Below are 26,862 nucleotides of genomic sequence, written 5' to 3'. Positions count from 1 at the left end.
GGATTTTTTTCAGAGCAGCTGTAGAGGGAGGCAGAAGATAAGAGTTAAAATTATTTAAAACTCTATGTATTTGCCTCTTCCAATATCCATTTCCATAGAAACATAACTGAAATAAGATGCCAGTTTCAGAGCCAAGGGCGGTCCATGACTTCCAGATACCCCATTTGCTTCAAAAAGCATGGTCAAAGCATGGAATATGGAGGAAAGGCTGAAATCCTCCTCTGTCCCACACTGCCCTTTACTTGGTCACTGCCCAAATGGCCAGAAAGGCACAGAATCCAGAACGCAGGCGGTTCTCGAGGCGGGCTGTCAGGCAGCCGGTGTGGACAGCCTGCTGCCATTTCTGTAAGTGAACGTCACACACGTACGGAGCTCCCGTGGGTGACCGACTTGCACGTGATTCTGTCTCTGCTGCTACCTGTCTGGGAAGCGGATGGGGGGAAGCTCAGGGAGCAGAGGCAGCCTCAGGATGCTGCCTCAGTGGCTGCCTGGGGCTCTCTGGGGGTTCAACATTGATGGCCTTTAGTGCTGTCCGCCATCTCCTCTCCATTTCAAAACCATTTCAGAATGGTCAAGTGGAGGCGTAGGTGGTGGCCTGGTAGAGAAGAAAAGCTTGGGAAAAAGCAAAGAATCCTTCCACCTAGATTCACAGGCTGTCTTCACACCATCAGTATGCACTGCTTTCACTTCAGGGGAAATTATCTCAAATTATTTTCCTTAAAAGCAAAAAAAAACCCACCAAAAACAAAAACCCACATGGGTGTGTGTGTATATGCACACACATACACAGTGTCAATTCTTGGTTTTCATCTTACTTGATCTAAAAGTAGCGTTTGACACGCTTCATCAAAACTTCCTCCTTGAGACATTTTCTTCATCTGGTTTCCTAGACACCAGACTCATCTGATTTTCTTTCTGTCTCTATGGTTTCTCCTTCTAGGTCTCCTTTGCTATTTCCCTTCTACCTCCCGGGTCTCCAAACATGGGAATAATTGAGGGTCTGTCCTTGGTCCCTTCTTGTCTCCATTTAAATGCCCCCCAGTGCTCTCTCCCAAGGCTTTGTGTCATCTATATGCTGACTGCATCCAACTTTCCATCTCCAGCCCACACCACTCCCTGAACCCCACACCCGTATGTCCAATACCTATTCACCATCGCCACTAGTATTGTAGGTATACAAAAAAGGAGAGTTTTTCCCTTTTCCCAAGAATATAAATTGTATTTTAAAAACCTTTTTAACATACTTGGCAGATTTATCCACCCCTGCTACCTGTGAAATGCAGAAACAGCCATCTTCCCTTCAGACTCCGTAAAGCAGAGGAAGCAAGGTGCGATGCAGGAGTACTGAGGACGGGGCCAAGTCATTGGGTTGAGGGTGAGGGAGCCTGTCGGTCCTTGCCTTGGTCTGGAGCGTTCATCTCTGGAGACCCTCCTTCCTTCCTCAGATTCCTCCCGTGCGGGAACAGCTTTCTCTCCCTTGCTCCTGTCTGTGGGCAGCCCTCTCTCCTGGCTACCCGCTTTGTTACTGACCACTACATCAGAGTCCCCTGCCCTGCCTTCTCCTCTTGTTCCCATCACTGCTTAGTTATTCCTCGGGCTCCAGTCAGGACATCTTCACTCTGACTGTACCCACTCTCTGGGAGACCACACTCATCCCCACAGCTCCCATCCTCAATGTATTAACTGCCCCTCCCCCAAATCTCTATCTACTGGACAAACTGCTCCCTTGTGCTCTAGGACCCTGCATCCAATCTTCTTTCTGTCCAGAAATGAACCCCTCACATGCCCTCCAAAACCCACTCCTCATTCTGCACCTGACCTCGGTGATGAGGTTCGCCATCCACCACCCACTCAGAAATCCGGGCATTGCCCTTGCTGCCTCCCTGCCCTCCTTCCCCCTTAGAGTCAATTAATCACCAAGGCTTGTCACGTCTGCTTCCTTATTACCTCTCCAATCCACCCACTTCTCTCTGTTCCCACTGCAACTGCCCTGCTTTAGGTTGCCATCGGCTCCTTCCTGGATTACTGCAGAAACCATCTCTGAGCCACTGCTGGGCCTTCAGCCTCACCCCTTCATCTGTTCTCACCCTGCCGCCAGGTCAAATCTGATCATGTCACTCCCTGATTAAATGTCTTTCATTTTGAATTTTAAACTCTTCTGCTTAGCACACAAGGTCCCTAATGACCCGGGCTCTGCCTGTGTCATCATTTGTCCTTCCTGTCACCTCCCCAAAGGCACTCTCAGCTTTGGACAGCAGAACCACTTTGTATATATTTTTAAACCATTTAGGAAAAAAAATGATATACTAACATCACATTTAATGTTGAGAAGCTAGGTGCTTTCCCTCTGAGATCAGAAACTAGGCAGGGTTGTTCTCTCTCACCACTCCTATTCAACATTGTACTGGGAGTGCTAGCTAATACAAAAATAAGACAAGAAAGGAAATAAAATGCATATGGATCGGGAAGGAAAAAACAAAATTGTCCTTTCGTCAATGACATGACTGTCTATGTAGAAAGTCCCAAAGAATCAACAAAAACCCTCCTGGAACTAGCAAGCAATTATAACAAGGTTGTAGGATTCAAAAGACTTTTGTAAAAACAAACACAAAAACAAAAACACAACACCATTTATATTAGCACCAAAAACAAAATAAAATACTTACGTGTAAATCTAACAAAATATATATAAAATCTATATGAGGAAATCTACAAAGCTCTGATGAAAGAAATCAAAGTAGACTGAATCACACAACAATGTAAAGCAATTATACTCCAATAAAGATGTTAAAAAAAACAAAAACAAACAAAGTAGATTGAATCAAAATAGATTCCATGTTCATGAATAGAAAGACACAATATTGTTAAGATGTCAATTTTCTCCAACTTGATCTACAGAATCAATGCAATCCTAATCAAAATCCCAGCAAGTTACTTTGTGGATATTAACAAACTGATTCTAAAGTTTATATGGAGACTTTTTATAAAAGACCCAGAATAGCCAACACTATATTGAAGAATAAAAGTCAGAGAACTGATATTATTCAACTTATTTGACTTCAAGGCTTACCATAAAACTATGAATCAAGACAGTGTGGGATTAGTGAAAGAACAGACAAATAGGTCAGTGAAACAGAATCTAAGTCCGGAAATAGACCCACACTAATACAGTCAACTCATCTATGACAAAGACACAAACGCAATCCAGTGGGGAAAGGACAGTATTTTCAACAAATGGTGCTGGAACAACTAGACATTTACATGCATAAAAATGAATCTAGACAGTGACCTTGCACCTTTTACAAAAATTAACTCAAACTTGATCATAGACCTAAATGTAAAACACAAAGCTATAAAACTTCTGGAAGATAACAGGAGAAAATCTAGGTGACCATGGGTTTGGCAATGAGTTTTCAGATCACAACACCAAAAACATGGTCCATGAAATAAAAAATTGTTAACTTGGACTACATTAAAGTAAAAAATTTCTGCTCTGCTAAAGACAATGTTAAGGGAATGAAAAGACAAGATACAGACTCAGAGAAATTATTTGCAAAGTATATATATGATAAAGTTCTTGTATCCAAAATATACCAAGAGGGAATTCCCTGGCGGTCCAGTGGTTAGGACTTGGTGCTCTCACTGCTGTGGCCCTGGGTTCAATCCCTGGTTGGGGAACTAAGATCCCACAAGCTGTGTGGTGCGGCCAACAACAACCACCACAAACAAACAAAATAGACAAAGAATTCTTAAAACTCAACAATAAGAAGACAATCTAATGAAAAAGTGGGTAAAAGATCTGAACATATACCTCACCAAAGAAGAAACACGTGTGGCAGATACTGTAAGTATATGAAAGGATGTTCCACATCATATGTCATTAGGAAATTGTACATTAAAACAACGTGGTACTACCACACACTTATTAGAATGGCTAAAATCCAAAATACCGACAACACCAAATGATGACGAGGATGGAGCAACAGACACTCCCATTCATTGCTGATGGGAATGCAAAATGGTACAGCCAGTTTGCAAGACAGTTTGGCAAAACTAAACATACTCGTAGAATATGATCCAGCAATCCTGATTCTAGGTATTTACCCAAATTAGTTGAAAAACTTATGTCCACATAAAACCCTACACAAAAATGCTTATAGCAGCTTTATTAATAATTACCCAAACTTGGAAGCAACCAAGATGTCCTTCAGTGGGCAAATAAACTGTGGTGCATCCACACAACAGAATATTATTCATTGATAAGAAGAAATGAGCTATCAAGTCATGAAAAGACATGGAGGAATCTTAAATGCATATTGTTAAGTCAAAGAAGCCAGTCTAAAAAGGCTACATGGTGTATGATTCCAACTATATGACATTCTGGAAAAGGCAAAGCTATGTAGACAGTAAAAGGTCAGTGGCTGCCAGGGGTTGGTAAGCATAGAGGATATTTCAGACAGTGAAACTCTTCTGTATGACACTGTAATGGTAGATACATAATTTTATGCATTGGGCAAAAGCTATAGAATGTACAACACAAAGAGTGAATTCTATGTAAACTATGGATTCTAGCGAATAACAATGTGTCAGTGTTGGTTCATCAATTGTAACAAACATACCACATAATGCAAGATGTTAATAATGGGGGAAACTATGGGGTGTGGGGTGGGACATATATGGGAACTCTCTATGCTTTCTATTAAATTTTTCTGTAAACCTAAAACTGGTCTAAGAAATAAAGTCTATTAATTAAGCATAAAAACTCCTTTAAAATGATAAACATCATGTATTTAGAACAGTGTCTAGCACATGACAAGTGCTATATAAATATTTATTATGTACAAATGAATAAATGTGGAGCCGGGATGCCTCCAGTCGGACTCCAGAATCAGAGTTTCATTCCCTGGACACTTGCACTGAGAGAATCTCTTCCACGAGTTACTCTGGAACTCTTCTGTTATTCTCAAACCCTTCATCTTGTTTATTTACTTCCAGCTGCTATCAGAATCTGTGCAATCTAAAGTGACTGTGCTTATTTGCATGTTTACCGTCTGCCCCCCACTAGCTGGTGGGCCCCATGAGCTCAAGGTGTCGCGCTGTTGTGCTCACCTCTGTCTCCCCAGCGAGGTGAGGTCTCCCAGCATGCGGCGGTGCTGGGCTGGGTGGTGCGGGAGAGTGATCTATGTGGCCCAGGAGGGGTGGGTGGGGCAGAAATGCACTCAGCAGGGGTGAACAGCATGCTAAGTGTCCTGACAGGGGATGCCTAGATGCTGGGGACCGGAGTGGGGAAGAGCAGGCGCTTAAATCTGGTGGAGCTCAGGAACACATTGGCTAATACAGGGGCCTGGAACTGAAGTTCATTTACTTGTCAGAGAAGGTTCTGGAAGCGGGGACAGCATGGGCAAAGGCTTGAAAGTGCAACACAGAGCAAGGCCTGTGACTGGCATCCTGAGGTGTTTAGAGTGTCCAGAACAACCAAAGGCATCCGAGGTAGGTGTGGTCTGAGGGGAGGAGAGAACAGACCACAGAGATCTTTGATCACCTATCCCCCAAGCATAAACTTTCTCTCTCACTGGGGGTTCTGGAGCAAACAGCCCCTTGAGGAGAACTAGGACCCCTTAGTCCCTGGGCACACTGTTCAACCATCATGCTGAGTCTCACAGAGGAGGGTCTGAGGGAAATCAACTGATAGCGATGTTTGGTGGAAAAATGACAATAAACCGACAGGGCTGTGGGTCGACAAATCAAAGGTTCTGCTACCATGGCAACAGAATGACAGGGCAACCCTAAAATTAGAGGAGAAACGAGGATCAGGCCAGGAAAGGTTTAGAGAGAAATCTCCACAGATACTTGGAGGGAAACACAGAGACAAGGTGTGGGGAACTCGAGCCAGGGATGTGGCTCTCCTCCAGCCACCCCCCTTCAAAAGTCTAGATGCCGCGGGCAGGACCCCCTTCCTTCCCAGGCTCAATTTCCTCATCTACACAGAGAAGCACTTCCGTGGCACCCAGCTGCTCCTCAGTTTGAAAACCATTCCCTGGAAGGTCTGGAATGGGCTTGCGTTGTATGTGCGGAGCCATGGAGAGCAGCAGTACTTACTACAGAGAGCAAGGAAGAAAGGTAATGTGGGTGGTAGCAAACTGTCCCTCATACTTATGGTCTGCACAAGGTCTACCTCCTGTAACGGTCCAGGGGGACAGGCTTCCTGGATTTATTTCCAGAGTCGCCGACTCTAGCCCTGCAGCCTCTCCCACCACAGCCAGATCCCAGGGGATCCTGTGCACGCTCCGCCCCGACCTTAACCTTGAGCGGAGGTGACAGTGCCCTGCCTCTCCGGCTGCCACTGGGCTCAGCATCAACCCAGCGGGGTCTGCTCTCTGCCCATCTGCCCCAGCTCCAGGTCCTCCCGTGGGCTCCGCCTGACTCGCCTTTTCTCCTTCCCTGATATCCTGGGCGCTCAGTCTGCCTGTTACCTATTTTTAGGCTTCGTCTGCAAAATGTGAAAACACTTCTTTGCCCAACCCACTTCACAGACCAGTGACCAAGGGTCTGTGGATACACCTGAAAACTATGAAGTGCTGTTGCGTATTGAAAGGCAGGGTGGGGGAGTGGGGGAGACGATAGTTGGTGGTGTTGCCACTAACCTGCTAGGTGACCTTGGGTGCCTTATATAATCTCTCTGGGTTTCTGTTTCCTCATCATTAACATGGAGTTCAGGGTAGCACCTATTCCACAGAGTTATTGTGAGGATTCAGTGAATTAACACACACATCTAGCTACCAGCATCACCACTGTTATTACTGTTATCAGCATTATTGCTTGTGATTATCATCACCCCAGGCTCTCCCTAGCCAGGGGGCCCGGTTAGCCAGTAACAGCCCTTCCTCCTGTTGATAGCCTGTCTGGATTTCCAAATCCTGGTGGTGGGTGGTGAATTCCCCTGGGATGGAGTTGGGGGCAGGTCTGCTCCTTCGCCAACTGTGCAGATGAGTGATGACCAGATGTCACCTCCCCTCTAGCCACAGCCCGTCTGTGCGAGTGACTTCAGCTGAGCTCCTGCCCCCTTGGCCCATGGGCACAGCCAGCGCAGGTCTGTCCTCTGCCAGGTCTGATTGTGCCTGTCTGGAGTCCCGCTTCCTCCCCAGATGGACACGTAAGGCAGTGAGATGGAGGCGCACAGTCTTAAATCCTTCCCCTAAATCTGCGCTGTCAGGAAACAGCGTTCTCTGCCACTGCTCCAACGGCATAACTTCTTACCGGGCTGAGCGAACCCTCTGCCTGTCTCCAGACAAACGAGGCCCGGCATCTTATTTGCTAGAAAACCCTTCTTGTCCAGAAGGATAAAAACCTCTGTCTTCCATGCATAAAATGACTGTTTCCAGTTTAGTTTTATTGATAAAATTCACACTAAATCCCACAAAAAGATTTCCCTAATAGTGCAGTGAGAGAACTGGAGGAAACTCCAGTTTTCTCAATAGAATCTGCTACACTGTAGGGAAATCGTACTGTACAGCCACTGCCGTTCAGCTGGCTCTTTCCGACAAAGGCATGTTTAACACTTCTAGGAGAAAGTCGACAAAACTACAACTTCTCTAATCTTGAACGTCTCTAACTGGAGCATCCTAGGAAGACCAGTGTGAGTTAAGAGCAAGGCCCAACGCAAGACTACTAAAATATATATTTAACGGTACTTTTATGTAAGGTTCTTCTTTTTGGCAACACATCACTTTGAAGATCCTCTAGTAACTGGAGGAGCTATCAGAGTGTTTATTCCCTACTAGCACTCCTTAGGGAACTCACTTTAAAGGAGAGATTAAAAATGCAATGTAATTTCTAGGCTGATGGATCATATAAATGGGGGCTTCTACAATGTGTAGAGAATATACTGGTTTAAACGACCCAACATTTCCCCTCAATTCTGCATATATTAATACACCTAGACAAATTCTTTCACCATTTTTTTCCAGGAGTGAAGACCTTATATTTGGCCCTCCTGAAATAATATATGTCTCAAATGGAAGGAAACGGAAATAATGAGATGTTCCTGATAGGGAATGTGGACCCACGTGGACCTATGATGATTTCCCTGTAACCACCTCGATTTCTTCTCAAGAAGCGTACCTGGGGCAGTGAAGGAGATGTGCTGCCTTGCCGTCCCCGGGCCGGGGGGGGGGGGCTGGGAGCAGCATAGGCCTCCGTCCTGCTGGTGCCAGATGCTTACCTCCATGCTGTACCTCTCCACTGTCCTTCTCAGGGGGTCCACAGCCTGCCAGCAAATCAGGATGCACAGGTCAATCAGCAGCATGCCGCCAACGATCACGAGCAGTTTCTGGTCCTTGATGATCTGCAGAGAGGGCAGGGGCAGAAGGGACGTGAGAGGGCCTCCCAAACAGCAGCCGAGGCGCCAGGTCAGGTGGGTGACTGAATGGCGTCACCCCCAGGTTGAAAATTTCCTCAGACTCCCCATCGCCCACAGGATAAATCCAGCCAAGCTCCTTTGCTTGGCATTCAAGACCTTTCATGAGCTTGGCTTGTCCATGCCCCAAACACACACATATACTTAGTTAAATTTGAGGACTCCCAGGTTCTGGCCCTGCTGTGATTTTCACCCCAGGCCTTTGTGGGTGCTGGCTCTTTTGTCTGGAACACTCTTCTTTCTATGTGGCAAATAATCCTTAGAGACCCAGATTCATTTCGCCTCCTCCACGAAGCCTCCCTAACTCCCACAGCAGAACTAACTACTCCCATAGCACTCTGTTCCCAGATTTAATCATACTTAATAAGTTCAATACTTATACTTATGAATAGTAATAGTCATAACTACATGAAGGAGAATAAATACAAATGCTAACATTTAGTGAACACTTACACTGTGCCTACCTCTAGGTTGATTGTTTTACATACAGCATCTCATACAAAGGCAAATACTATTATTATTCCCAATTTTCAGATGAAGAAGCTGAGGCTAGTGCTGGGGGCCAAGTAACTTGCTCAGTGGAATATAGATACTAAGAGGTGAAGCCTAGATTCGAACCAAGCTCCTCCTCTCTCCAGAGTGCACACCCTCAAACATTTACAGCACCTACCAGGCTCTACAGTGACCAGATGCTATATTAAGTTGTATACACATCTGCCCTCCTCAGTAAACTGGGGAACCCCTGACAAAAGGGAAGCCTGTTTTATTTATTTGTTTGCCCTCAGCACCTAGCAGGGCCTGGCATGCAGTCGATACTTAGAAGTTTGCCTGGTTGAATTGAGATGAAGGAATATATAAAGAAGAAATATAATTCCCATCCCACTTTGCAGCTTGGGGTATCTTTATTACACTGTGAAGGTCCCACCCCACTTTATGTCCGTTTGATGGGGATTGGCCTGGGGACAAATGCTGTCTGGGGCAAAGCTAACCTGTATTTCACTCATTGCACGTTTATGTGTCCTCACCCCCCACCCCAATGCCAAACAAAAGCTAATGTGATGAAGTAGTTCTAGAAAAGACTATAGAAAAATAAACAAAACTGAAGCAGAAGCTTAAGAAATATCGCCAGGTCTGGCTTTTAATGATTAAAGCCATCCTTAAAGGAGAAATAGAAACTCAAGAGACTTCTCTGTGGCCAAACTGTGAAAAGAACAAGAAAGTACTGCTGAGTTACTGCCAAAGAGATCAAATCCACCAAGACCACTTTACCTGGGGGTGGGGCACTGGCAAAGCCCCCTCTGAGATTTTTCAGAAGCATTCAGTGAACCGCTGATAGCTTGTAGAAACCTGGTTTAACCCCTGCCCTCAGGGGAACCAGGCAGCTCCCTGTTAGCCTTGAGAAATTGGGCCACAGGGAAGAAATGCCTGAGGAGCTGAGGACTTAGAGGACAGGCTGGGAGGGGCCTCCCTGCTTGATGCTCACCCAGGGCTGTTTGAGCCCCAGGCATTTGCACACACTGCACCTGACCCCTGGAAGTTCCTTCCCCCACCTTTCTGCTGGTGCCCTCCTACCCTGATTTCAAGATTGAGCCTGAGCAGCTGCTCCTCTGTGAATCCGGGTGTGCCCTGCATGGGGTCCATGCTGCAACTGTGTTCCTATCAGAACCAAGGCAGTGACCATCCAGTCTCCCCTCTGTGCCCTGGTGCCTTGTGCAGGGGCTGGCTCTCAAACTTTCTTGAGGAACGTGTGGAGAATGAATGAATGAGCTCTCAGGAAAAGGCCAGGGGAAAGTGGTGCTGTTGAGCAAGTTCAAGGGCACTGTCTCCTGCCTAGGGCTCAGGTTCTACTTCCTATAAGGCACCACCTGACGCAGGTTCCTATCCTTTCCCAGGCATTTGTAGGTGCTGGTTCTTTGGTCTGAAACACCCTGTTCTTTCTGTGAGAGGCTCTGTGTGGTTGGGTGTGCATGGGGTCGGTTGGGGGTGGCTGGAAACAGGGCTGGCTGGAGAGAGAGAGCCTGCATGACATGTGATGGGGCCTCATGGGGGCCACTGGAGGTTTAAGCGTCTTTAATCATCAGCGTGATGGGGAGCTCTCTGCAGCATTAAGGGGTGAACCTGAGGCGGGATCCTGCAGTAGGAGGCCAGTTAGGAGCTGGGGCCATTGTCCTGATGAGGAAGGATGAGGCCTGATCCAGAGCAGTGACTACCAGATGGACAGGAGGATGCAGATGCCACAAGCACCGGGCAGGCAGAGTTGCGGGCCTCAGCCTCTCAGTCCTCTCCCCCTCCCCAAACTTCCCCAACCAGCAAGTGCCAGCACCTCCAGGTCCCTCCCTCTCTGCCAAGTCTTTCCCACGAGACAAGGGGTACTACTGTCCCCACAGTCTAACTCCCAGGAGGCAGTGAACTTGAACTTGCTCAGCAGTACCACTTTCTCCTGACCTCTTCCTGAGAGCTCATGCATACAGGAGTACGGACCACCTCACACTCCAGCACACCACACCTCAGGTCTGTTGGGACTGCACAGTCTACACTGGACAAGAAGTAGTACATTGAAGGGTAGGGCTGAGAAACATGGGTTGGGGCCACCCTCAGTGAGCCCCTACAGGGGAGAGACCTCCCTTCTCAGTGGACGCTGCACCTCTCCTGCTGCTGCCTGAATAGGGAAGGCACGCATGCAGCACAGAAGATGAGCATCAGAATTTCTCTCTGGTAAATATGAGAGTCAAGTCCTCCCAATTTAAAGGCTCACGTATGAAGTGTGAGGTAGCAGAGTGGCAGTGGAGAGACAGGACCTGGGATTATGCGGACCATCCCTTGTGACCTGGCGTGACCCTAACAAATCACTTCCTCTCTCATTCTGCATTTCTGGCAAGGAGTGGGGAGGTTCACGTAATATCTCCAAATATGGTGCAAAAAAAGAACACCATTTTGGATCTATAAGACCTCATTCTAATCCCAGCTCTTGTGAAATGTTATCTTGATCAAGCTGTATGACTCTGTTAGGCTTATTTCCTCCTCTAAAAGTGAGACCGGTGAGCTCTGAGTTGCAGAGTTGGTATAAGAGTGAAATGAGATGATGTATGGAAAGCACCTAGCACAACATCTGGCTCAGAGAAGGTGCTCAACAAATGGGCTGTGTAGCTACCATTACTTGGGTTTTGAGAATGCATGGCTCTGTGTTTATGTGGAGGACAGTGACATCTAGGGGCAAAGTGTGATACTGCACCTCAGCTCTGCTAGACTCAGGGCTAATCATCACACAGACAGGCCCAGGTGGGAAGATCCTGAGAGTAACAGGAGAGGACATGTCTAATTTCCTTTTGGTACCATTTCCAAAGCCTGGCACTTGACCACTGTTTGTGACTAAATGGATTTAGTAAGTAGTTATGGATCACGTTTGATTTATTAATCACAGGAACATTTATTGAGTGCCTACTCTGAATCAGGTTCTTTTCTAGGCACTAGGGCTGCAGCAGTGAGCAAAACATGAATATCGTACATTCATAGAGCATGCATGATAGGGGGAGACTAATAATGAATAATTATACAAATACCCCATACGTATACACAATACAATGCTAAAGAGAGGTGACAAAAATAATCTTTTAAAAAGGATCTAAAAGTTTAAATTTAAAAAATAGCACTGACCTAACCCTACAGTCTGAGCACCATAGAATACTAGAATTAGGCAAGACCATGTCTCTAGTCTCACCTCAGCTTCCCTGACTTCCTTTCTTATTTTTCAGCTTTCTCTTCAAAGGCTGCACAAACTTTCCTCGGTTATGTCAGTGCACACTGATGCCATGCAACTGAGTTCTCTCTCTGAGGCTAGGAGGTTACTTGTGCTCCATTCTCACTGAGTGAGAGATGAGAGTGAAGGCACCCAGGAACGATTAAGCACCCAGTTCTGGCATCAGATCTGAGTTTGAATCTTACTAACTAGCTGGGAGACCCTGGTAAGTTTCCTAACCCATCTGAGCCAGTTTTCTCATCTACACAATGGGGGACGATGACCACACAAACCACTAGATTACCAGAGCCTGGCTTACAATTACTGTTCAACAGATGTTAGCTATTACTAGTAAACATCACTTCCCATGGTTGTTTAGAGCAGAGATCAGCAAACTACGAATTTGGGGTCACTGTTTGTCTTTGTAAATGAAGTTTTATTGGAACACAGTCATATCCATTTGTTTATGTGTTTGCCTTTGGCTACTTTCATTCTACAATAGCAGTGTTGAGTGGCTGTGACAGAGCCTGTATGGCTTGTGAAGCCTAACATAGTTACTGTCTGACTCTTTACAGGAAAAGTTGGCTAACTTCTTCTTCTGGGAAAACGGCATTTCTTTATTTTTCCAAAAAACTTCAGATATTTTGACTGATTCAGACTGGCCTTCTACTGGGACCAGCTTATTGCCTACTTCCAGGGACGCCATTCCAGAGGGAATACAGTGTGAATGGTGCCCCCTGGAGTTGTACAACCAGAGGCCCTGCCTTCCTGCCATCACTCAGATGTCAGACACTCTCTTGGCATTTTCCTGAAGCTGAGCCTGGATGAAGGTCTGAGAGGATGGCTCTATGTTATTATTTGCAACCGTATCAAGTCAAATATGTAGTGAAGTTTCTTTGTCCTCAGAAAACCCGTATCAAGTCATATATGTAGTGAAGTTTCTTTGTCCTCAGAAAACATCTGCCCCCACAACAGATCTCATCTCTGAGTTCCCGCTCTAGTCTCAACGTTCCAATTTGGTCCTAGTAAGAGTAAGAGGCAGAATAAAGACTGTGGTAGTGGGCTTCCCTGGTGGCACAGTGGTTAGGAATCCGCCTGCCAATGCAGGGGACACGGGTGCAAGCCCTGATCTGGGAAGATCCCACATGCCTCAGAGCAACTAAGCCCATGAGCCACAACTGCTGAGCCTGCGCTCTAGAACCACAATTACTGAAGCCTGTGTGCCTAGAGCCCGTGCTCTGCAACAAGAGAAGCCACCGCAATGAGAAGCCCGTGCACCGCGCACAGCAACTAAGACCCAATGCAGTCAAAAACAAATAAATTAAACAAAAAGAAGACTGTGGTAGTGAGGCTTTTCAATTCAAGATTTTACGATTGATACTATAAAAATCCTGAATTTAGAAGCATTAAGTCACCACATGTCAATACCTCCTTTAACAGGCTTCTTTTTCTTTAATGTCTTTCAAAATGTAGCCATATGGGGTGAAGTTTGTGTATGTGTGTTTGGGGAGGGTGTGACATGGTGGGTGGAGGGAGGATGAGGTGGGAGACAGAGAAGGAAGAAAAGGGTAAAAAGACTGAAAAAGAAGTGTGAGATTGCATTTTCAGATTTAGGTAAATCTTGTATATGTGTCAGTAAAAAAAAAAAATTAAGGGCTTCCCCGGTGGCTCAGTGGCTAAGAATCCGCCTGCCAGTGCAGGGGACACTGGTTCGAGACCTGGTCTGGGAAGATCCCACATGCTGCGGAGCAACTAAGCCCATGGGCCACAACTACTGAGCCTGTGAGGCACAACTACTGAGCCCACGTGCCACAACTACTGAAGTCGGTGCGTCTAGAGTCCATGCTCCACAAGAGAAGCCACTGCAATGAGAAGCCCGTGCACTGCAAGAGTAGCCCCCATTCACCGCAACTAGAGAAAACCCGTGCACAGTAACAAAGACCCAATGCAGCCAAAAATAAATAAATAAATTAAATTTTTTAAAGTGCATAAGAAAAATCATTAAAAGAAAAATAAGAGGCTCACTTTAAAAAAAGTTTAAACTTAAAAAAACCCAATAAAACAAAACAATGACAATAAAAACCAACCTTGGCTATGTAAAATGTTGGAGTCATGGAGAATTCAATCCCAGTTTTGACCTGCGACTGCCACAACCCTTTAAAAACAATCTCGTTCCCAACTTGAGTTTTTGATCTGTGAAAGGTATAAATTTCTCTTCTATACCCTTAACTTCCTCTAATTTGGCTGATAAATGATACTCAGCTGTAGCGCCACAAGGCTTTTCCTGGAATAACTGGAAAGCCTAGAGCAAAAACTGTCTCACACTGGAAAGGTGTATTCATGTGGCCTAAATCATTTTCACAACAGGCTAAACTGGTGACCAAATCTTGTACTCAAAGCCTTTGGCAGTTTTTCAGACGGGCCCCTTCCTGGACGCCTGGGCCCACCACCTGCCTGGGCTCTCACTTTGCCCAGACCCCTGGGGTGGGGAGAGTCCCCTTGTCCCAGGCAGCCCAGCAGGCTGTGGCCACATCACAGCCCCAACTCCCACGGCGCTTTCAGACGACTGAACTCCTGAAGTCTTCCCTGGCATGTTTTGTCAATTGTTGCCAGACAATCTGAGTGTTCTTGCTTAGTGATCACATGAGTAACAGAAAATAAAGGCCAGTTCTCCATTGCCAATAATAATGTGCATGAATTACATATTGACACAAAGAAACGAACACTGCGATTCTTCAAAACCAGGATGGACTTGTCATAAATGGCAGAGCCACAGAGCAGGAGGGGCCCAAGAAGTTACCTGGTGGCTGTCAAACTTTGGCTTGTATCCGCTTTGCCAGGAGGGCTGGTGGAAACGCACGTTCCTGGGCTCCAGGAACCTGATTCTTAGGACTGGGCGAGCTGAGAAAGTGAATTTCTAACAAGCTCCCAGGTGATGCCAACAATGCTGCTGGTTGGCTTGCACTCTGAGTAGCCCTGATCTAGGCCAGAGGTCTCCCACTCTGGCTGTATATTAGGATCACCTGGGGAGGTCTAGTAACTCCCAATGCTCAGCTCCAGCCGGGAGGTGTGGGCTGGGCTGGGTTACTTCTTGTAGTTTTCAAAAGCTCCCATTTGATTGTAATGTGCAGCCAGGTCTGAGAAGGACCAGGTGGCCAGGCTCCTCATATTACAGATAGGAGGGAGTTGTCACAAATGCTCCTGAGCCCCAGTGAGAGGAGGGCTTTCCAGGTGAGCACAGGCAATGGGTGGCAGAGCCGAGCTCTTTCCTCCCTCTAAGTGCAGCCCATAATTGTCCTAAGGTGGTCCGGTGTGGAGCAGAGGGTGGAGTAGGGAGGGCACACCCCCCCCATCTGGAGAGCAGCTCCCTGGCAGTGAAGGGGCAGGCAGTGAGGCTGATGAGTGAGAGGTGCCACTGGGCACCAGGCAGAATCACAGCTCAGGAGACAATGCCATTTCAATACTTCACCATTTTACAGATAAGGAAACAGAGGCCCTGAAAGATGAAGAGGTTTGCTGAAGGACCCATGGCGGGTCAGCAGTGAAGCAGGGAGTAGAAGCCTGCTCTCCTGCTGTGTCTGCTGGCCCTACCACCTCGGGCTCACCTGCTGTCTGCCACAGGCGTGATGGCTTATGACCCAGGTAATCGGATGGCAAATGCAAGTTTGGGATGAAGAACTGGAACAACAGGCACCACGTTCCAGAGTGGGATGAGGTCACAGTGCAGGATTTTCAGGAGATGTCTGTAAATGGGTTATACACCCATCAGGGATTTAAAAAGTGTGTGTGTGGGGGTGGGTAGAGTTGAATCAAGAAGAGGATTTTTGGAAAGACGTGTCATGATGCTATCTCACCTCATCCCCAGGTGAGAGGACGGGGCGTATGCTTCCTCCTTGACCTCAAATCAAGAGGGAGGCTTAAGGAGAGCACTCAGATGGCTTGATTGCTAAGGGCTCCCTGCAGCCTGGGGGACCTGGTGAGCTGATGCCTCACTCCTGCCTGAGAAACCCACGGGAGGATAACGGGCCAGTTGCTCCATGGATGGAGTGGAAGAGGGGAAGTGGCTACAGTGGGATCAGCCACAATCCTTGAGTTTGTAGGAGCGAAGGATGTGTGAGTGCTTCCTGAGCACCAGGTGTGGGCCCTGGGCCAGGTAGAGCTGTGTGGCCTGCCCAAGGCAAGCTGGAGGGGCGGGCCCAGGAGTGGGGGACTGCCACATGTCTGTGGAAGGAGCCACAAATGGCCAAAGGGGGGAGTATTTCACCCATGTCAGGGCCACTGCAGGAGAGTAAATCCCAGTAATGGGGGCTTTGAAAATTCCACAAAAGGACTCCATGAGAGCCTAAAGGGTGTGCTTAACCAATGCCAGGCCCAGCAAGATAGATGCAGCTCCTGGCAAGTGAGGTCCTTCCTGCCCCTTCCACCACTCGAAGCCCCAACTCAGGAGGGTTCAGAAACCTTGGGAATGGGATGGGGAAAACACTCAGTCTGGCAAAAGACAGAAGCAGCCCATTGCACCCCTTCTCCCAGGGCAGGTGACTGGCTGCTTCAGGCCAAGCTGGGGAACGAAGAGGCGATGCCTTTGAAGGCAGTTTGAGGTTTTGAATATTACGATGGACTCCACATATTAGCTGTTGACCAGAGGACCTTCAAAGTCATGAGACTTGCCCGAAGTTTTATCTTAGGAGCAAGGGAAGAAGAGTGCCAGCCATCGGAAGAGTTAGAAAGGACAGTGAGGGGAAAGCTTCTCTATGACTACATCCTAAGAGTCAAGCTTAATCAACATGATGGTTACAGCCAAGCACAGAGGTGGCAACTGCTTTCCTCCCACACGAAGGAAGGGCTCCTGTCCTCTAAGGGCCTCTTTGAAAATGGAAGCATTAAATCAGGCCCCTGCCCTGTTTCACTCTCCTCTTTCAAGGGCTCCCCACTGCCCACAAGTTAAAGTTCAGGTTCCTTACCATGGCTCCTGCCTTCCCCTGTGGCTTCCTCTTGTACCCTTTTCCCATGAACCCCTCGGCAACGTGAACGCACCCCTCCCCTCCCCAGGCCTCCGTGCACACAGTTCCCTCTGGGAGAGGGAAAACTCCCCAGCCTCTGCTTCCCACTCACCCTCCAGGTGTTAGCATAGGTGTCACTTCCTACACCAAGCCCTCCCTGGGTGCTATACCCCAGTATCCCCCATATGCACCCAACCAGCCCTTATCACCTTGCATTGTAAACGCTCTATTAGCTGTCTGATGTCCCCAGGAGGCTGAAGGTGTTGGGGGCTGGGGTGGGGAGGGGCGGAGGGTTGTGTTTAGCTTGAATCCCCAGCAAATAGCCCAGTGCCTGGCATACAGTAGGTGCCTAATAAATCTTTTTAAAATAAATACTAAATGAACATTGCAAACACCCTGCAACAGAAGGAGGCATTACCTTCTTCTTCATTTTCACATTTTTGAAGATGGCGTGGACCCTCCATGTCTTTGCGAACATTGCACCAAAGGCGGTCGTGTAGCCCACGGTGAGAATCCAGGTCCTGACCTAGAGGCCATGAGAAAACAGAGGCATTAACATCTCCCGGGGGACGGACTTCATCAGTTAGGAGAGTGTCCCAACTGGGGGACTCTAGATGGGGACAGATGCTCTACTTTACATACTGTAGAGTTTTACTAGCATCAATAGTCCTTCAATCACATTTCAATCTGATAGGCTTAGTTCTATGGGCCACTCACCAGACCAGGGCCAGGGCCCTGGGCGCAGAGGCATATGAGATTCAAATCCTGCCTTTCATGGGCCCACAGCCCAGAGGGAGCCAGTCATAGACAGAGGCACAGAGGCCCCCAGGACCACTGAGGCGCCACTAAGGGGTTTCAGACCAGCCCTCTGATCTTCCCTCCCTCCTTTCCTTCTCTGACAGCCTCCTATGTGGGGAGACAGGCCTGCAGAGGTGCTCCCAATTGCTGATTTCTCTGCCTCCTCACCCAAGTCTCTAGGAGACGAGGCAGTCCCAGGAACCTCTTCCACAGGACTCCCAGGTCCTGGGTTGTGGGCAGTGGGGAGGGGAGAGCACTGAGCTGCAGGGGCTGAGACTGGGCAGGACAACAGGCCTGCATGGCCCTTCTCCAGCGCTAGTGACCCAGCCACTCTGGTAAAGCAGGGCAGAACTCAGCCAGAACTGGCCCCGGGGATGCCTGACTGGCAGCTGCACCAGCCCAGCTCCTGGCCATCGTCAGGGGCTGCTCAGTTGAGGGGGAAGGCCAGAGGAGAGGGGCTGTGACCTTTCCACTCCCACCAGGGGCCCGTCTCCTCACACTTTTGGAGAAAGAGAGGAGCGATGCTGCCTGGGTCCCTGCTCAGGACTAAGGCCTTATCTGGCTCTCAGCTGTTCCACAGCACCAAAGTGTGCCCTGATCCCCAGCCCTGGGCTGGTGGCTGCCACAAACTGTCAGCCCTGATAGGAGCCAACAGCCTGATCCTTGCAGGCTGGGTCACCACCTGTTAGGTCTTGGGGGCCTCCTGGATGCCCACTCCCCACCTGCACTGCCATTGTGGCCAGACCCCAGCCTCTCCCGAGTCCACCCTCACCGGCTGGTCTGGATACCCTCCAAGAACCAGGAGACTCCCCTAGCTCCAGGTTGGTCCCCACATCATGGCCCAGGACTGGGCTGTATGCCACTGGGTTCTGGGGCCTCCCACTCACTGGGACAAAAAGGCTGCGTGCTCCTTGAGCTCTGGTTCTAGACTACGGTCTTTCCCCGGCTCTTTCTCAGCTCTCTTGAGCTAAGTTCCCCCTGAAAGGTCCCCACCTGCCTCAGCTGAACATAGCAGGAAGGTGGGCGCGTTAGGAGAGAGAGAGACAGTTGGGCTGGAGTGGACAGGCCGGGCCCTCTGTGTCCAGAGCCCAGCAGGTTTGCCCACCTCAGTGCTCCCATCCAGCCCAGGGCTGCAGGCAGTCATGTAGGAGGTTCCCAGACATGCTCCCTTCAGGGAGTCCCTTCACACTGCCTTTCTAGCAACTTGGTTCTCTAGCTTTTCAGAGACAGGGCATTTCCCCTTTCCATTTTATCTGTAAAAATAGGAACTGGTTGGGTAGATGGCAAGACCAACCCCCTAAGGTAGGACAACAGCATTACCTCAATTGTTCAGAAACACAGATGGGTGAGGTGTGAATGCTGACAATGGTATGGGTGAGGACTTAACCTTCTTCTTTTTTTTTTTTAATTTCAAAAATTTCAGACAGGCAAGAACGAATCACAGTACTTTAGAGAAGGTGTAGGATGGCCACGTCATTACCCGTATTATAAAACAAGGATGGAAGAAAAGTAACAGAATAGAGACAGGGAAGGAGCCAATTATTTGGAATTTAGACCTGAGCTTATTCAATGACCAGATCACACATTCCTAGCCTATCAGAGTTGCACAGAACCTTACAGATCATTTCATTCATTCATTCATTTGTTCACCTGTTCATTCAATAAGGATTACTGGGCCAGAAACTAAGTATACAATGATAAAAACAAACAAATAAAACAACAACAACAACCAAAACCAGAGTGATTTTTTGGAGTCATCAACTGAGTTGAGAAAACCCCTTTGTAGATGAAGAAACTGAGACTCGGGGCATTAAGGTATTTCTCCCAACCACACCACCCAGCTCCAGAGCTGAGCCCGAAGGTCAAGGCCTTGACCCAGTCCAGCCCTCTCTCCCCCACATCATGCCGCCTGCTCCTCAGAGAGTCTCCTTACCCCAATCAGGTCCATCCCCGCCCGGGAGGCAGCTGTCAAAGGGACAGCACACTGGGGGAGTAGCTGACCAGCCTGAGAACTGGCTGATTTCAACACACTTTTAGAGCTAATGGTTGACATGACTGTGAAGACCAATGGTCTCCAAGCCCTTTTGATCACGTCCCCCTATCAGAAAAACAACTTTAAACACGAACGTATACAGAACAAGGAAATTTTTAAAAGGATGGTAAGAGATGAAATAATATGGTTATTTTTACCTCATAATGTGGCAGACAAAGATCTCTTATTTTGGGTTAAAGTATTACTCCAATATGCTTGGCATTATTATATTTGCTTTGACTTATATTTTCTTTGGCATAATCATTTTCGGGCCACTTGTCTATTTTGTAGGGTCAAATTCATTAAGACCCAATAGTACAAGTGAGTTAAGTTAGTGAAAACTCGATGATGTAAATTTAACCTGGCAACTGGAAACGGCAATATGTTGCCATAAACTGAAAGCACAGAATGGGTGAGGATGCCTGGCCAGAAAAGAGGTAACCTAGCAGGCCCAAGACCTGCTGGCAAGGTTCGCTTAGGCTGGTGTCTGAGAACTTGGATTTGGGGAGGGTTCCCACCATTCCCTCAATGATAAGAGTGACTCTGTGCCTGAAGGGTTTGTGCAAACAGCGTGATTTATGCCGCACACCTGCTTTCCTTCTGAGAGCCTGGAATTTTGGTATGTGCTCAGTAGAGGGTACCCAGGTGACCGGACCCCAATAAAAATCCTGGGGGCTGAGTGTCCAGTGAGCTTCCCTGGTAGACATTTCGTGTGTTGTCGCAAGTCGTTGCTGGGGTATTAAGTGCACCCTGTGTGACTCCACTGGGAGAGGCTCTGGGAATCTGGCACCTGATTCCCTGTGACCTCACCCCATGTGCCTTTTCACTTTGCTGATTTTGCTTTACGTTCTTCCTCTGTAATTAATCATTGCTGTGAGTACAGTTCTATACTGAGTCCTCCTAGAGAATCGCTGGACGGGGGGTTGTCCTGGGGGTCCGGAACACCATGCCCTGTGGCTGGCTCACGTCACAGACTGACCAACCACTCCGTTCTCAGGAGAGTTCCTGCATGAGACCACCAGACACACCCACTGGGCCAGGGCCCCGGGGTCAGTCTGAGTATTAAATCTTAGTAAAGCTTAATTTCTTTCATTTTTTTTTTACATAAAAAAGTAAACAAAGGCTGTAATACATTCTTCCACAAGATGATCCCAGTGGGTTCACATCCCATTTGGAGACAGCTCTTCAGACAATGATGAAACAACACTAGAAGAAATACTCTGGAAAGCGGGAGAGTGGGACCCTTACCAGCAGAGCCACCTACTCCCGGCTGCCTCTGCTCAGGGTCATCCCTGTGCAAAAGGAGATGTTTTCTCTCTCCACTCCTCCACCATTGTTTTTTTTAAATTTATTTATTTTATTTATTTTATTTGTGGCTGCATTTGGTCTTCGTTGCTGCACGTGGGCTTTCCCTAATTGCGATGAGTGGGGGCTACTCTTCGTTGAGGTGCGCGGGCTTCTCATTGCGGCGGCTTCTCTTGTTGCAGAGCACGGGCTCTAGGCACGCGGGCTTCAGTAGTTGTGGCGCACTGGTTTCAGTAGTTGTGGCTCACGGGCTCTAGAGCGCAGGCTCAGCAGTTGTGGCACACGGGCTTAGTTGCTCCATGGCATGTGGGATCTTCCCGGACCAGGGCTCGAACCAGTGTCCCCTGCATTGGCAGGCGGATTCTTAACCACTGCGCCACCAGGGAAGCCCCACCATTGTTTTAAGATGGAAATGGACCCTGGGGTTCAGTCCTCGACCCTCTTTGTCCTAAAAGGGCTCTCCCTGAGTTATCACTCCCACTCTCAGGCTTCAACCATTTTCCTTGTGCTGACAATTCCTTTATCTCTTTCCCTGTTCCTATTTCTCTTCTGAGCTCCAGACCTGCGTATGCCACTGTCACTGGAGACCTAGGTGACACTTAGGTGTCCCATAAAACCTTCACACTCCAGAGCCAGAGCTGAGCCCATCAGCGCTTCCACTGAGTAGCTCCATTTCCTCCCGACTCAGGGATGGTGCCGCTATCCACCTGTCACCCAAGTTAGGGACCTGGAAGTCCCCCAGGAATCCTCCCCTACCCTCACTCTCCTATTCAGTCCCCAGGCCCATCTCCTTCTGCTGAACCACCCCCAGACCCGTTCTCTGCCCTTCCCACGCCTGCACCTCCCAGGTTCCCTTGCCCTCTGGCTTCTGGCTGGATGGAGGGCACCATCAGGAGATGGGAGGGGCCAGGAGAGAGAAGACGGGTTATGTGCTCCCTGCAGCCACTGCTTCTGTGCTGTCTCTGGCGGCAGCTGGGCTCCTCACGTGGCTCTGGCCCTCTCTGGGCTCAGGAAGAGGCCTGGGAGTGGTGAGGGCTTCCTGCGGTTGCCTCAACACCTGTATTTTCTTCCTTAACCCCACCTACACCTCTGTAGGTGGTCCCTTCACTGGAGTCTCTTCCTGTGAAGCACCGGGGTGGGCTCTGTTTGCTGCCAGGGCTATGCCTGATGACCATCGTACTCCCATGTCTCTTGTTAGTACACCCCTCCTCTCTGTTCCTGTGGTATCATCCAGATTAGTCATTACGATCAGGGACTCTGGAGCCAGACTGACAGGAGTTCAAGTCCTGGCTTTGTCACTATCTACGTGAACCTGGGAATGTCACGTAACCTCCTTGAGCCTCAGTTTCCTCATCTGTGAAATGGGGGTAACTAATGCCTTTGACTTCGTGGAGTGGTTGTGTGGATGAGATGAAAGAAGGTATGTAAAGGGCTGAGGTTCTTAATCAATATCTGATTTTTGTATCACTGCTCGCCGGACCACTGCAGGAGCCTCCAGCTGGTCTCCCACCTCTCCCCTCACCTGCTGCTCACCCATCAAACACCTCCAAGAGGGACTGTTCTCCAGTGCAAATCTAAGCAAGTCTCCTTGAGTTTAAACCCTCTACTGCCCCATGGAGCCCACAGGTTAAACTCCAGATTCTTGGCAGGGTGAGGCACCCACCACCCACATCTCTCCAGCCACTGCCCACAGAGCATTTCACACCCAAGCAATTCCACGCTGCTTAAACGTCCCCACACATCACACTGGCTCACGATGCGGGCCTGGCACTGGCTATTTCCTCCACTCATCATGCCATCCTCTCTCTAAGCTCTTCACAGATTCTCATTTGTCCTCCAAAATCCATATTCGTGGGCCACCTCCTCTGAGAAGCCCCTCCCAGAGCTTGCAAGGAGGTCACAGCTGCCTCCTCCCTGAGATTTCTGTCCTCATGCATGTTTCTGCTGTGCTGGTCATGCATGTTTCTGAGATGATGTCCACTTGATTACTTGCCTGCCTCTCCCACGAGATGGTGCAGGGCCTACACTGCCCACCTTTAAATCTCTGGATCCAGCACTGAGGGGGTGATTGGGCTGGGTGGGCCCGCTTAGGTGGTAATGAGATCTTTGTCACCAAAAATGTGCAAGCTGAGCTTGAGCAAGCACATGAAAGGAAGATTGCAGACAGAACTGGAGAACTGGATGGCAAAAAAGGCTGAGCTTATGGCCTCAGTGGTCCCTTCCTCGCAACGAAATATGCTGTCCGGGAGGTAGTGAGCTCCTCATCACTCCATGGATTCAAGCAGAGCTTGGAGGACCTCATTTCAGGGTGCTATAGGGGCACTTCCTGTGCTGAGGGAAGTTTCATTTGATGACGTCCCAAGTATCTCCCTTCTGGGTGGCTCTATGATGCCAAATAAACTAGAAGGTTCTGCAGGGCTCAAATGATTCTGTTTTCTCTAATGATTACATCACCTCTAATACAAGTCTCTACTGATTCATCAACATAAGACAAACAGCTTCTTCACTCTCTCTCCCAAAGTCTTAAACACATTTATTCTAATGTTAATGTCTTTCCTTTTTTCTCCTTAGACATAAAGCCCCTGGCCCCCTCTGCACACAACCTGACATGCAACCATGGGGAAGAGGAATTTTAGGCAGGCAATGGCCATCTCAGTCTCAACTATGAAAAAGGAAAAAGCAATTAGAGCACATCTCCAGATGGAAGAAAAATCTACACCCAGAGCAATTCTGCTTAGCTGCTCATTCAATTGATTTTGGGAAGGCCTGCTTGCCAGAGTGAAGGGCTTTCACGGCTCTTTTGGGAACCAGCAGGAATAGGAACACACAGCCTCCCTTGCAGGTCTGTTCTGATGATGACTGGGTTGGACGAAGCCTTGTCGGCTGGCTGGATGTTGGGGGCTGAGCCGTTTTCCTGCTGTCCAGAAAGGTTCGAAAAAGGGCCTTTTGTTTCATTCTGACTGTCCACCCCACATGATCAATAGTGAGAAGGCAGGCAAGGGAGACCCAGACTATCTAAAAGCAAGCCCCAGACCTCTGTTACCCTGAGGCGTTACAGTCTGGAGCTGAAAGGTAAGACTTCAGCCTGGGATCTCCAGGGCCTGCCTGTCTTTCTGGAGGGAGAGGTGGTGAGGAGATTCGGAGTGTTTCCCAAGGCAATATGCCTCTGAAGAGCATGCTCTAGAAACAGCTCCAGAAGACTCTATCTTACCCAGGGTCCTTTAAGTAAGATCTGCATAGAAAATGCCTTCTAGAGTTTAGAGCACAGCAAAAACTTTCTGGGGGAACAATTCAAGGGCCCATAGGAGATTCTGGGCACAAACAAGGGTACTTTGGGACCCAAGTTAGGGCCAGTGGGGCATCTTAGGAGATCTGGGGCAAATCAGAGGAAGCCACCCTCTCTAGGAGAAGGAGTTTCCAACAGGCACCCCCTCAAGGCCCTTTCTGAAAGGCCCCCACCTCCTTAAGACCCTATCAGCTGAAGAACTCGACTCAGAGAGCAGATCGCAGGCTATATTCAGTTCCCGCCCACTCCTGACGCCAACACCCTTGTGCAGTGCACAAAATACATAACCGTACTTGGTGGCCTTGGCTCAGGCAACGAAACAGGAGGAGGCCCTTCTTCCCCTTCCCCACACAACCCTCGCAGGTACCTCAGTGACTGGAGGTTAGGGAGCTTTCTGGAAGCACAGCATTCTCAAGATGGGCAGTGGTAGCAGGGGTGTGGGTGTGTGCTGGGGAGGGGGCTGACGTGCACCTCCATGCGGCTCCGTGGACTGAAGGTGTGGATGAGTGGGTGTGGAGGCAGGAGAGGAAGTGAGGTAGGAGGTGTATAGGCCCCAGGCTGAGCAGCTGCAACTGGACTCCTGCTGATACTTCAAGATAAGAGACCAGCTGGAGCGTTGGGCCCGGATTAGGTGAAAGGCAAAGTGACCACAACGTCTTTATTCTTGTGGTCAACAGGATTTCCCAGTCTGGCCCATGCACAGAAGGGGTCCTCAGTGTAGGGGAGGCACGAAAGGAGGGAGGAAGTGCCGGCCCGTAATATGTCCTGCCAACCTCCGAGAAACCTTTGTGCTGGAATCCATCTTGGCTGAGAGATGTGTGGGCACACCAGGAAGGACCCAGTGTCAGATCAAATATGGGCACAAGCGAGACGACTGGCCAGAGACAACTGGAAAACTGCCCACATATAAGCAACCTAAGCCGCCCCTATTGTGTACAACACACTCCAAGTTCGCCTGTGTGCTCTTCCACACGTACTTTGCTTCTAATAAACACTGTCTCTATTTCACAATCTTGGTCTCTTTGCTGAATTCTTTCTTCAAAGAAGACAAGGACTGAGGTCCTTCTTCCAGCCATTCCAGCACTGGAATCAGAAGGAGAGATGGATGTGCCACTGAGACTGCAGCTGCTAGGAACTTTGTGAGCAAATAGGAGGCATCTTTCAGGACTTCCATTAATAACTGCAGCTCCTTCTGAGGGGTCGCCTATTCTAAGCCTTCCCTGATTGGTCCCTCCACTCCCTCCCCTAGGCCTGTCTCCATCAGAGCATAGAACACACCGAATGGGAGTTATTTAACTACATCTTCCCATCTTCCCATCTACACTAACTCCCCGAGGGCAGTGATCCAGCTCTGTGCCTGCAGACCCTCATACACAGTAGGTACCTGGGAAATGTTACCACATGAATGAATTGTAAGACAAGGGCTGGGGCTTGCAGTAATCCACATGAGGGTGTGTGGGATGGGGGGACATCATCTGTACATTTGCTGGAGGGTCTGGGGGCACCCCTGGCACCCTCCTCAGCCCCCTCCTCTGCAAGCCAGAGGTGTAGGGAGCCCTTCACAACTGAAGACCCTGGATGGCTAAGAACAAAGGAGATGGGGGTGGGGAGGCTGTGGCCTGTCCAGGACCCTAATTGGCCCAAACAGGCCTTGCCAACACCAGCTCCTTCAGCCACATCCCTGAGTTGATCTAAATCTGCCAGGAAAGGTAACCATCAAACCCTGTGGGCATCCCCTGGCCCAGCTTTCCTGCTACCTTCTGAAATCACAAAGCACTTGACCATATGGCCAGCCACAACAACATGGGATCACATGCTGAAATAGCCCCCAAACCACAGTTTTACATCAGATTCTCCCTCAACTGTCTCAAAAAAAATCGCCAAGCAAAAAAATATCACAGACATTTATGGTCTTTTACTTGAAAACATTACTAATTCCTACCACTCTTGAACTTACTGGGAGGCCAGTTGGGTGTTCCCAGGTAGCCTTTGCCTTTTGAGTCAGAGATCCTAGCATCTCTGGGAGGGCTGGAAGAGGGCTGGAAGAGGACGTCGTGCTTCCAAATCCAGTATCCGGACCCCCACTATTCCATCCCTTCCCAGCTGCTGCCTATCCGGAGCTCATTCCTATACCTCTTGTGAGCAGGGTGGATGGCTGAGAGCACGCTTCAGGATCCAGAACCCAGCACTCCATCCTGTGAAGGCCCTGCTTCCTGAGATTCCAGGGTGGAGGGCTAGCATCGCCTTTCCCAACTGGCCCAAACAGGCCTTGCTGATTCTCACGGGACA

General features: G+C 48.7%; 1 protein-coding gene across 1 annotated transcript in view; it reads right to left on the bottom strand.

Moving 5' to 3' along the window:
* GABBR2 (gamma-aminobutyric acid type B receptor subunit 2) overlaps positions 1–26,862 on the bottom strand; it is a 365,190-nt gene that overhangs the window by 45,790 nt on the left and 292,538 nt on the right. The window contains exons 12-13 of the mRNA XM_060154769.1: positions 17,571–17,678; positions 8,222–8,344 (exon numbers count right to left, since the gene is read on the bottom strand). Coding sequence (XP_060010752.1) covers positions 8,222–8,344; positions 17,571–17,678 — 231 coding nt within the window. The remainder of the gene's footprint in view (positions 1–8,221; positions 8,345–17,570; positions 17,679–26,862) is intronic.

The sequence above is a fragment of the Lagenorhynchus albirostris genome, chromosome 7 (genome assembly GCF_949774975.1).
Source record: "Lagenorhynchus albirostris chromosome 7, mLagAlb1.1, whole genome shotgun sequence".
Classification (NCBI taxonomy): Eukaryota; Metazoa; Chordata; class Mammalia; order Artiodactyla; family Delphinidae; genus Lagenorhynchus; species Lagenorhynchus albirostris.
The sequence above is the reverse complement of the archived record's forward strand: the minus strand, read 5'-3'. Positions and strand labels throughout refer to the sequence as shown.